The sequence below is a fragment of the Saccostrea echinata genome, unplaced genomic scaffold (genome assembly GCF_033153115.1).
Source record: "Saccostrea echinata isolate AGI-Se365-2 ecotype Australia unplaced genomic scaffold, CSIRO_AGI_Sech_v1 ptg000042l, whole genome shotgun sequence".
Taxonomy (NCBI): domain Eukaryota; kingdom Metazoa; phylum Mollusca; class Bivalvia; order Ostreida; family Ostreidae; genus Saccostrea; species Saccostrea echinata.
The window spans coordinates 4,384,468-4,397,182 of NW_026889791.1; the positions used below are offsets into that span (position 1 = coordinate 4,384,468).

Consider the following 12,715-nt stretch of genomic DNA (forward strand, 5'->3'; position numbering starts at 1 on the left):
ACACTTCAGTTGTTGGACATGGGTTGTCAAAAAAAAAAAAAAAAAAAAAAAAAGAGCTTTGTCAGTAGTTGATAACTGACAGAGTTTTCAAATTTCCCTGTTTACAACTCAGACCCCCCTGCCTCATGAAAATAACCCCTGAAAAAAAAATATTGAACAAAAAATAGAGGATTATTTTTTCTTTAATGAATTCTTGCCAATGGTTTATTATTACATGTGCCATCCAAAGTCTTAATATTAGGGCAAAAACTGGGTTCTTGGTTGATGGGGGATACCTTTCACAAAAAGTCAGAAAATAATGTGTTCCATACTTATTGAGATTTTTATCAATAGTTTTTAATTCAATTTTAATTTCGAAAAAAAATTGTTTCCCCTCCCTCCTAGGTCTGAAAACCCCCAGGCGGCAATTCCAAACAAACAATTTTTAGCTCTACTGGTCAGAGACCAGAAGAGGTTATGCGATAGTAAGGTATTCGTCGTCCGTCCGTCTAGCTGTCTGTCTGTCTGTCCGTCCGTCTGTAAACAATTTTTCAAAACGCTACTCCTACAGTTTTGGTCTGATATCAATATTACTTGGCACACAAGAAGACTGTACAAAAATACATAATTCTGTGTATCAGTTTTTGATTTTAATGAACGGTGTTGCCATGGTTACTAAAAATAGAGATTTCTGTGAAATACATTCAAAACGTTACTCCTCCCTCAGTTTTGGTCCGATTTCAGTATACCTTGACACACAAGTAGACTACACTAAGATACATTATTTAGTATATTAGTTTTTGATTTCGATGAACGGTGTTGCTATGGTTATTAAAAATAGAAATTTCTGTGAAAAACTTTCAAAACGCTACTCCTTCTACAGTTTTGGTCCGATTTCAGTATTACTTGGCACACAAGGAGAATACACCAAGATACATAATTCTGTATATCGGTTTTTGATTTCAATGGACGGTGTTGCCATGGTTACTAAAAATAGGATTTATGGGAAATACTTTCAAAACGCTACTCCTCTTACAGTTTTGATCCGATTTCAATATAATTTGGCACACAAGTAGACTACACTAAGATACATAATTCTTTTTATCGGTTTTTTGATTTCAATGAACGGTGTTTCCATGGTTACTAAAAATAGAAATTTCCTTGAAATACTTTCAAAATGCCACTCCTCCTACAGTTTGGGTCCGATTTTAGTATATCTTGGCACACAAGTAGATACACTAAGATACATAATTCTGTACCAGTTTTGGATTTCGATGAACAGTTTTGCCATGGTTACCAAAAATAGAATTTCTGTGAAAAAAATTTCAAAACGCTACTCCTTTTGTCTGATTTCAGTATAACTTGGCATACAAGTAGACTACACTGAGATACATAATTGTCCTTATTGTTTTTTGATGATTTTGTTGAATGATCATGCCATGGTTACTTAAATCGAAATTTCTGTAAACGTTTGAAAAGGCTACTCCTCCTACAGTTTTAGTCTGATTGCAATAAATCTTGCCACAAAAAGAGACAAAACCAAGGATCATTAGGCCTATTCTATTTATTGCTGTTGCAAAGTTTCAAGTCCAAGAGCTACTTTTATCTTCCTTTATAAGTACAACCAGTAGAGCTACAATCTCGTCAAAGACTTCTGGTTAAAGGATAACCTCATAAACCTTGGAAGCGTTTGCAACACTTTTTTTTCTTTCGGCACGTTATCGCACTACATTTACCCCATGTCCAATTACCAGATTTACCCAGAGCACATTGTAGGCTATACATAAACAAAACTGATCAGGAAGGGAGAACTGAAAGAAAAGGAAGTTTATGTGAGGTGTTTTAACCTCATTTTAAATGTCTATTGTAAGTGACCTATAAACATGGGCGGATACAGGATTTCTGATTAGGGGGGGCGTGGATAACTTCATTAAGGCAGGGGGTCTGGGAGCCGCCTTAAGGCCCCCAGTGGGTCCAGGGCGAAGCCCTGTTGGGGGCCCAGGGGGCGAAGCCCTCGGAAGCTCCGGAGTTTTCGTGTATTTTAAGAGTAAAACCAGGCACAATAATAGGTATTGGTTAGTTTATGTGTACCAAAGTTTGGCATTATTAATACTAGTCATATCATACTTTGAATAGAGGGGGCCCAGGGGGCGAAGCCCCCGGAAGCTCCTGGGTTTTCATGTATTTTAAGAGTAAAACCAGGCACAATAATAATGGTATCGGTTAGTTTATATGTACCAAAGTTTGGCAGTATTAATACTAGTCATATCATACTTTGAATAGAGGGGGCCCAGGGGGCGAAGCCCCCGGAAGCTCCTGGGTTTTCGTGTATTTTAAGAGAAAAACCAGGCACAATAATAGTGGTATTGGTTAGTTTATATGTACCAAAGTTTGGCATTGTTAATACTAGTCATATCATACTTTGAATAGAGGGGTTTTCGTGTATTTTAAGAGTAAAATCAGGCACAAAAATAGCGGTATTGGTTAGTTATATACCAAAGTATGGCATTATTGATATTAGTCATATCATACTTTGAAAATTTTAGGGTGTGTGTGCGCCCCCATGCCCCCCCCCCCCTCCTTAAATCTGCAGTGATAAATCTACATATTTTTTCTGTATTTGGATTTATGCATTGATCAGAAACTTTTGTTAAGAGGTAAATCAAGCTATGTCAACTGTATGCCATGAACATATAGGTCAACTTGGTCAAAGTCACGATTTTTCAGCTTCTTTAGATACAGGTAGACCATTGAAGACTTCATGATTTGTCAGGATCCCAGCTTCATGTTTTCTCAAAATTTTACGTAAATCCCTGGAAACTGTCAGCATGATAAGCTCTGAAATGAAATTGACAAAAAAAAGGTCCAATCCTTCACTGCTAATGGAGTTTTGTACATAAGTATAGTAACCTAATCCCTTTTTACACTCTTATTTTAACTGCTAAAGAAGTTTTCTACATAAGAATAGTAGCCTGGTCCCTTTTTACACCCTTATTTTACCAGTAATATTAACATACATAAGAAAAGTATTTTGTTTGTTCATACATGCCAACTTTCCCGATTTTTTCGGGAGTCTACCGATTTTTAACCCTACCTACCGCTTGTCTACCGATATATTTTTTTAATCCAATTTCTACCGATTTTTAGGAATTCCGGATTTTTTACCGATCCGCTTTGAATAATACCGCATTTCCGTGTGAAAAAAGATGGCAGTTCGAATGTTTATCGGTAGATATCTGTTTATTGCCGCTGATAACAGGTAATCAACAAGGTGTCAACTGTGCTACCAGTCATTACTGTGGTTTTAATTGCTCCCGATTCTCATTAACAGTGTATACTAACCTAGACAATCATGCCAGATGTGGAAATTTTAGAAATACACACGACAGGATACAAACTTGTGACGAGTTCACACTTTACAGCAAAATTTGACTGTCACAATATACGTATAAGCTATAAGGTTTTCAAGTTTAGGAAATACGGCATTTCTCACTATAATTACGAACTACGTCATTGATCATGGAAAAGACACTGCCAAAATCCAACTTGAAAAGATGCGTCTGCAAGTACAAACCATTAGTTTTTTTTAGCAGAATTCCAGGAGTGGTTCACAAAAAGTTAGAAAGGAGAAGACGTACCATGCCTTTTACAGACTAATCTGACTTTGTATGAAAACATTAAAAGTGACTTCTTAGTATTCCCTTTGATTAAAAAAAAATTACAAATTTGAAATTATTTGTCTGTGACTTAGTAGCTTTATAAAATGTGTAATTTACCAATAGACAAAAACAGTAACTGCATGAACTCTTTTAGTAACTTGCTTTAGCTTATTTGTAGTTAAGTTTAACATCCTTATCCATGTAATAATCTGTATGTGTATGACATTGCATATGGCAGGGGGGTTATGTTTATATTAACATATTAAATAATTTTGATTAAAATTTTCTTTTTTAAATTTTAAATAATATTGTGTTTTTGTTTAAGTTGATAGAGAAGAAATCACTTTATGAAGTAGTGATAATATATGATACAAGGTATTAGACTGATATTTGAAAAAACCCAACAAATACTTATTTTCACGACAAAATGCCGCGAATTTAGAATTTTGAAAAATGTCGTTACGCGCAATCTCCCCCAAGGAAATTTTCAAAAGTTGGCATGTATGTTTGTTTTCATTGTGTTTAACAATGTATTTCTAATTAAAGCATTGTATATTTAAAGTGAATAATTTAACATATCAAAAAAATACTAACCAATTTGTAAGACCTATCACAATTTTTAAATAGTCAGAATATTTTCCTCACACAGACTGCAGTTTCTCTATCGATGACATGAAAATGGGCGGAGGCATATAAAATTAGATACTTTAAGAAGAAGCTAAAGATGATTGACAGTACACACTACAGAGAATTATATTGATAAATAAATTAATTTTACAATCAAAATTTTAAAAAAAAGGTAGTTTATGATTGTGTATCAGATTTTCATTTCTTAATTGTATTCTTTAATATTCATGTATGACTTATTTACATTCTTTTTTAATGGAAAAAAAGTGGGTGCAGTGTTTCTAGGGGGAATGGCATAATTTTTGCATGTATTATATGATTAAGTGTTTTATCATGGTGGAATTAAAAGTTTATGAAATTAACAATTTTCACTTAAATGAAAAATACAAGGTTTAATGAAAATTATGTGACAAAAACAAACAACCTGCAGACTTTTATTCTGGAAAAAAAAAATATGGCTCCAAAGCAAAAATTTTTTACCTCAAAACATTATAATATTAAAACAAAATTTGTTCCCTAAAATTTCAATTTCACATATGATGTGATATCACCATAATATAATACAGATAAATTTAATTTGGAATTATATGAAGAAACTATAAACAATTCTGCATAATGTGCATTTTATGATGTTATAAAAAATGAGCCACAAATAATGTTGCAATATTTGTCGTTTTAAAAAAGCATTTTGTAATAAAATATGTAGTAAAAAACAATGATGACTCACTGATGGCCACATACTGTAAGGAAGCAGGTAAACATGTCCGCTAATTAGTTTGTTATACAATGATGCCTGTTCAGTAAAACTATAAATTAGTTACTGGTAGTACATGCATATTTTTTTTTGTTATCTGATTTTTATTATAGTGCAATAATATAATGTACACTATAATTTATTTTATTGTTTACATAGAAAAGAGGTGTGAAATTATGCCTAGATCTAACAGAAGTCGAAGTAGTGGAAGAGAGTCGCACAGAAGCAGGACTCGTAGTCGACATAGATCTTCTTCACGCAGGATAAGTAGAAGAAAACTAAAAGAGAAAAACTTCTGGTCTGCATTATGTAGTATGGTTGCTATAGTTATAATGTGTACATCCCTAGCGGAGCCCCGATGGATCTCCTTACACGGGGGAGGATGCAGATTGAGGGACTGTGTCCCCCTTGATCACATAGGAGCTTATCAGTTCTTCTACTCCGGGCACTTCCTGAAAACATATGATTTAAACTGTCCAAATGGCAATGCTGTGACACATATACTCTACCAGTATGGAGATGATACGTCAAGTAGTAAGCATTTTTCTTGGGTAGTTAATTGTGCATGTTTCTATGTAGGTGTGGAATTGTGCAGGGAGTGTTCAATCATATACACATTATGTCCTTGTAAATGAATGCATGAATTTCTATGATATAAAATGTTAAGCTCACCTCAAAGTTTTGGGAGCTTATGTAATACCCTCAGCATCGGAGTTGGCATCTCAGGTTAAATGTTTTTGGAGCAGTTTTCTTTCTTATATTTCTGTGTGCTCTATATTGATCCTAATTGCATGAATGATACATCTAGTTATGTTTCACTGTACCATTCAGGTTTCAGATGCTGCATTTTCAGCCAGTATTTTCCATAAGAATGACCAGGTTAGGCCAAAAAAAACAAGAGGCCCAAGGGCCACATCGCTCACCTGAGCACTGTGGCTAGGAAAAAAGGAAAAATCAGTTTAGTATTGAAAAGCTTAAATGCATAAGTGGTCCCAACCTACCCCTAAAAAGGGAGTGGGGGGGGGGGGGGGTCATGATTTGAACAAACTTGAATCTACACTATATGAGGATGCTTCCGTATAAATATGACAAACCGTGGCTCTGCTGTTCTTGAGATTTTTAAAGATTTTTCCTATATATTCCTATGTAAAACTTTGATCGTTCATTGTGGCCCCGCCCTACCCCTGGGGATCAGTTTGAACAAACTTGAATCTACACCACCTGAGGATGCTTCCATATAAATATGACCAATCATAGCTTTGCTGTTCTTGAGAAGAAGATTTTTGAAGATTTTTCCTGTATATTCCTATGTAAAACTTTGATCGTCCAATGTGGCCCCACCCAACCCCCGGGGGTCATGATTTGAAAAAACTTGAATCTACACCACGTGAGGATGCTTCCAAATAAATATGACCAATCATAGCTTTGCTGTTCTTGAGAGGAAGATTTTTCCTATGTACACCTACATGTATGTTAAACTGATCGTCCATTTTGGCCCCACCCTACCCCCGGGGGTCATGATTTGAACAAACTTGAATATACACCACCTGATGATGCTTCCATATAAACATGACCAATCATAGCTTTGCTGTTCTTGAGAAGAAGATTTTTGAAGATTTTTCCTATATATTCCTATGTAAAACTTTGATCGTCCATTGTGGCCCCACCCTATCCCCAGGGGTCAAGATTTGTACAAAGCTGAATCTACACTATATGAGGATGCTTCCAAATAAATATGACCAATCATAGCTTTGCTGTTCTTGAGAAGAAGATTTTTGAAGATTTTTCGTATGTACACCTATGTAAAACTTTGATCGTCCATTGTGGCCCCACCCTACCCCTGGGGGTCATGATTTGAACAAACTTGAATCTACACCACCTGAGGATGCTTCCATATAAATATGACCAATCATAGCTTTGCTGTTCTTGAGAAGAAGATTTTTGAAGATTTTTCCTATATATTCCAGACCTATGTAAAACTTTGATCGTCCAATGTGGCCCCACCCTACCCCCGGGGGTCATGATTTGTACAAACTTGAATCTACACCACCTGTGGATGCTTCCAAATAAATATGACCAATCATAGCTTTGCTGTTCTTGAGAAGAAGATTTTTGAAGATTTTTCCTATATATTCCTATGTAAAACTTTGATCGTCCATTGTGGCCCCACCCTATCCCCGGGGGTCATGATTTGAACAAACTTGAATCTACACTACCTGACAATAATTCCACATGAGTTTCATCTTTCCTGGCCCACTGGTTCTTGAGAAGAAGATTTTTCAATAATGCCATTAATTTTTTGCTATTTCGTAATTATCTCCCCTTGGAGGAGGGCGTGGCCCTTCATTTGAACAAACTTGAAACCCCTTCACCCAAGGATACTTTGTGCCAAGTTTGATTGAAATTGGCCCAGTAGTTCTGGAGAAGAAGATGAAAATGTGAAAAGTTTACGACAACAACGACGCCGACGACGACGCCGACGACGACAGACAACGGACAAATTTTGATCAGAAAAGCTCACTTGAGCCTTCGGCTCAGGTGAGCTAAAAATATGTATGGTTCCGGTTACACTTCCAAAAAAATTAGGGTGGGTAGGTAGGGAATTTTTTTTTTTTAACAGAATGATTTTCTTAATTTTTCTGAATAATATCTATCACTGCTTTGCAAATGGCATTTAGATGTGATGTGATAATATACTAGTCAATATTGGTAGAGGACACCTACATGCTAGCTTGCTTTGGACTTAATACTATTAAACACTTGCACTTTGTTTTGCAAGGAGGCCGTCATTGCTGAAACTAAAACTTAAACCGAAGCCATTGATGGAAATTGGGGAAAATTCTAGAAAAAAAATGAAAATTGCCAAAAAAAAATTTAGGGTCGGGGTATAAAATAGGGAAGGTCGGGTAACCGGAACCACACATATTTTTTATTTGGCCTTAATGTTTTTGGAGCAGGTTAAAGCTTTTGGAGCAGGGCTCTTTTCCAAGTAACTATATGCCCAACCAGGTCCAAACTTGCAGGGATGATGCATTTAGGGATGCATACTTGCTTAAGATGCTGGATCTGATGTACATTTTCTAAATGAGTGACCAGGTTGAAGTTTTTGGAGCAGGTTCATTCTGAAGTAACTGTAAACCTTATGTGATGACCAGTTTTGCATGGATGATGCATCTAGGGATGCACACTACAAGGCTAGCTTCAGATGCTGGATCCAGTCTACATTTTCTAGATGAGTGAACAGGTTAAATTTTTTTAATCAAGTTCATTCCCAAGTAACTATAAGCCCTACCTGGACCAAACTTCTATGGATTATTCATGTGGGGATGAAAGCTACCATACTTGCTTTGGATTCTGGATCTGACCTACATTTTCTGGATGAGTGATCAGGTTTAAGTTTTTGGAACAGGTCCATTCCCAAGTAAATTTAATCTCTAGTTAGACCAATCTTGCAGGAATGATTCATGTAGGAAGGAGAATGCCAGACTTGCTTTGGATTCTGGATATGACCTAGATTTTTGGGGCAAAAGACCAGATTGAAGTTTATTCCAAGGTTACTATAAGCCCTATGCTGACCAAAGTTGCATTGAAGATGCATCTAGGGATGCACACTATCAGACCTCCATCAGATGCTGAGTTTTGCTCACATTTTCTAGATGATTTAACAGAAAAAGTTTCTGGAGCAAGTCCATTCCCAAGTAACTTAAAATCCTACCCAGAACAAACTTGCATAAGGGATGCACACTACCAGAATGTTTGGTGTGAAACTTAACCTTACCTAAAGATAACATTCATTTAGGTGAGCTCTGTAATCTTTGATTACCTATGGTTATGTTTAGGGATGTCAACGAATATTCAAACATTCGAATATTCATTCGATGGGTTGATATTCGAATATAAATTTAAGATTCGAATATTCGGTGTTTTACAGATTTCATAAAAAGAAGTACTGTGATTAATAAATTTTGATTAATTGAAAACCTTCTTTGAATGTCTAAAAGGTGTGAAGTGTATACTCATCAAAATAAATTTAATTGATCATTGAATGAATTTATGATAGAATTAGTCTGTAATTAATATTGTAAAGGGCTCAATTTCAGAATAAATGTGTAAATTACTTGATTATCTCGGGTTGTACATAATCCTGAATTTTATATTCATTATCGGTAAATTAATTAATTACCTAGGAAAATTGTCTATGAAAATATTTGTTTTTATTTTTAAAATATTTTATCAAAGATTATTATCATATTCCTTATTAGGCTGATAATTGTAATGATTTACTCGTATTGAAATCTCAAAAGTATACGACTATCCTGCCCTTGGTAAGACGACTGGTTCCTCAATTGGAGCTACTATAAATTTATTAAATTTGTTAAAATCATATTTAAATCAATTACTTGTTTCAAACATTGACAAATATCAAATGGAATTCCTTATTGTACACCTACAAAACCTTCACAAAATTTTACTTCCAATATAAGAATACCTACGCTACACCTTTCATGAGAGTAGGATGATCGATGCATATTTATAATAAACCAGATTTTGTTTACTTTATCGAATATTCGAATATATTCGAATACTTTCATTGAATATTCGAATATGAATTATTGACAAAATTGACATCCCTAGTTATGTTATATGAGCTACAGATATTGCATACTGCTTTGTAAATTTGGTAATGATGCTTGGTTTACAGGGTTTCGTATTTGCACAATACATATATCTACAAAGTAATAGACCTTTGAACAATTACCCATAATCTATAAAAATTTAGTTTCCTGAATACCTTTTTTCATGCTTTGATCTTAACAGTTTGATTATGATAGTTTGGGTTTAGTGTAGCCTTGTTTAATTTTCAAAGGTGCAGTCAAGTGACAAACTACTTATAAGAAATAGGTAAAACTTTCTGCAAGTTTGGGTATAACGTTAGATAAAGCTGTCTTTTCCTGTTATACTGTGCACTCCTGCCTAGGGCTGAACATACATGTATCACTGTGCTATACCACCTATCCCTAATCACACATTTACAAAACATTCCTGATTCACATATATAGCTGCAGTAAAATTGAAATACATCGAACCTGCTGCCTGCAGGTTCTAATTGTCCATCCTAAATTTTTCAGTTAGGTTAGCTATAGATCTGCAACTAGTTGATTACATACAGTTGAACTTTGCTATCTCAAACTTTGATATCTTGATTACCTTGGATGTGTTGAAGTGAGTTTGAAATCTCAACCACTTTTCTCTATCTGAAATCTTCAGACATCTCAAAACTTTTTGGGGGGGCCATCAAGTTTGAGACAATGAGATTTGTCTGTACTTCAATAAATTTACATGTTTACATTCTCTAATTAGTAATTACACTGTATGCTCTAAAATGAACAGCTATCGTGAATGGCAGAAAAAAAGGCATACAAAAATGAAGTCTACCTTGAGTATTGATTGCACTGAACAAGAAAATTAAGATATATGTTGGCATACCAAACCATGAAAACAAATCTGTTCAACTGATAAATATATTTATTATGTTTATTGTATTAATTAAAATTTTTTTTTTTTACGGTTTTTCAGCCATGGACAACTGTGTTACCCATAAAGCAGTGAGTCTAATGAAGACCATTATATCCTTCACATTCCTGGCTCTGTTGTGTACGTTGTGTGCTTTCATATTAGATCTTGTGGGTCCTACACAGCGTTCACTGAAGATAATACACAGAAACGCCATCTTTAATATCATAGCAGGTACATAGTTATGTAGGAAGATAGAAAATGCAGTATGAGATAAAACCCAGTATATTAAGTTGAAAGTTTAAGATGAACAAAACTTATTTGACATGCTAAATAGATACAGTGTGGAACCACATGCTGTAAAAGGCACAGGAGAGATTGTAGCAAAAAAACTGAATTCAAAAATATTTAAACTATTCAGACCTTCAAACTGTGAGAGTCTGTGTTAATGTATGATTGTTGTATTTTTCAGTGATTCTATGTGTGATTACAGACCTGTTCTGCTACTGGCTTGTGACAGAGGTCCTCTTCCTGCAGAAAATGACAAAACTTCACACAGGAAGTAAAGTAACAGTGACCTTTGACATCAGTTTCTACTTGATAGCAGCAGCAGGTGGCATGGGAGTGTTTGCTACTGCATTAAACTGTTTGCGGAGATACCCAGTGTATGAGGACGATCAGTCAAATGCTCTTTTAGAAGAACACGCTTATGACTGTGTACATCCAGACCCAGGAAGTGGTCTCCCAGAAAACCACCCCCCTCCCCCTCCATACTCTGCATAATTAACTCGTATACAGCTGTTTTGCATAAATTTATTTATTTAAATTAGTACACATATAATTCCTTGGAGGATCTATGTTCTCTCAATAGCATTTTAAAAAAAATATGCAAGTTTACACAACATTTTTTTATCTGGATTCCACTAATCCAGTCTTTTCACTCTTGAGATGAAAATTTATGAAAAGTACCGGTAATGTGTTGAATGTTATACAAGGTTTTTCAGATAAGCTTTTGACTGATCCAGTTGTTCTTTTCCTTCAGATTTAGGTCAAAACCACCGAGGCATCACTGTTTGTGTTTCAGCAAAATGACTACATGTATGTATTATTGATACACTTACGAAACTTTTTTATGCAAGGAACATTAAATTTTTGTTATACGTTTATATAAGATGTTTAAAATCTATTATTGTATTTTATCTTTGAAATGGAAATCTATTGAACTCACTTGAGCCCAAGGATCAAGTGAACTTCCTTAATTGAGGTTTGCAGTGTATTCTGTCCCTTGTCATTAATTTTTCGCAATTTTCATGATTTCTGCTTGCTTTTTCTTTCTCCAGAACCCCTTGTCCAGTTTTGCATAGGTTCATTGAATAAATAATGTTTAGGTCTGTTCAAATCAATGGATTTATGGATATATAACATAATTTTGTACATATATGTACAGTTGAACTTCTATATCTCAAACACTGATATCTCGAATACCCTTGATATCTCCAATCGTCAGATATCTTTTGAGTTTTTTCTTGGTCTTATCAAGGTCAATATAATGAGGTTTGACTGTTTATCTAAATAAATTCATCTTCAGATCAGCAAGATTACATGTACAGTTAAGTAGTATCTAAGTGTCAATATGTAAAGGAAATCTGTTCAAAATTTGGCTCGATAGGGTCCAAAGCTGGATATTAAACTCTATATGTTCATGTACAATATTGTAAAATAAAAAAACAAAAGAGTTAAGTCCCATGCTTCACCAAGCAATGCATGTAATAAATGCAAATACAGTATATATAGACATGTAGATGCTCTGTTGTAGAATTAAAATTGCGAAACCTTTGGCTTAGTTTGGGATACCAATAAACAGTTTTATGACATTTTTGTTTTAGAAAAAGTCATTTTACTCAAGCTAAGTTTATGGCCTGATGGGCATTTTCTGCATTTATATAAAGATCTGTGATGCTATATTAAGTACTGATTCATTTGATTACGTGTACTCCAGTATCTAATTTTAACAATATTAATTATATGTCAAGTTTTACTTGTTACTTTCTTTTTTGTAACAAGAACTGTTAAGGAATTATTACAGTCATTGTGAATGATTGTACACTTTGTAAACTGTGATTAAAAGTATTTTGTAACATTACTGTGTTTAGTTAATTAGCATTTTTAGAACACTCACTAC

At 34.6% G+C, this 12,715-nt stretch overlaps 1 protein-coding gene across 2 annotated transcripts in view; it reads left to right on the plus strand.

Moving 5' to 3' along the window:
• The window catches only part of LOC133201198 (transmembrane protein 127-like), a 66,400-nt gene extending 53,724 nt beyond the window's left edge, over window positions 1-12,676 (plus strand). Inside the window, exons 1-4 of one of the 2 annotated variants that reach the window (XM_061336993.1) lie at window positions 1,759-1,845; window positions 5,179-5,553; window positions 10,597-10,767; window positions 11,006-12,676. In XM_061336993.1, coding sequence (XP_061192977.1) covers window positions 5,196-5,553; window positions 10,597-10,767; window positions 11,006-11,316 — 840 coding nt within the window. In that variant the 5' untranslated portion in view covers window positions 1,759-1,845; window positions 5,179-5,195 and the 3' untranslated portion in view covers window positions 11,317-12,676. Of the gene's footprint in view, window positions 1-1,758; window positions 1,846-5,178; window positions 5,554-10,596; window positions 10,768-11,005 lie in introns of those variants that run through there. The other variant, XM_061336994.1, reaches the window with a different exon arrangement.
• The last annotated feature ends 39 nt before the right edge of the window (window positions 12,677-12,715 follow it).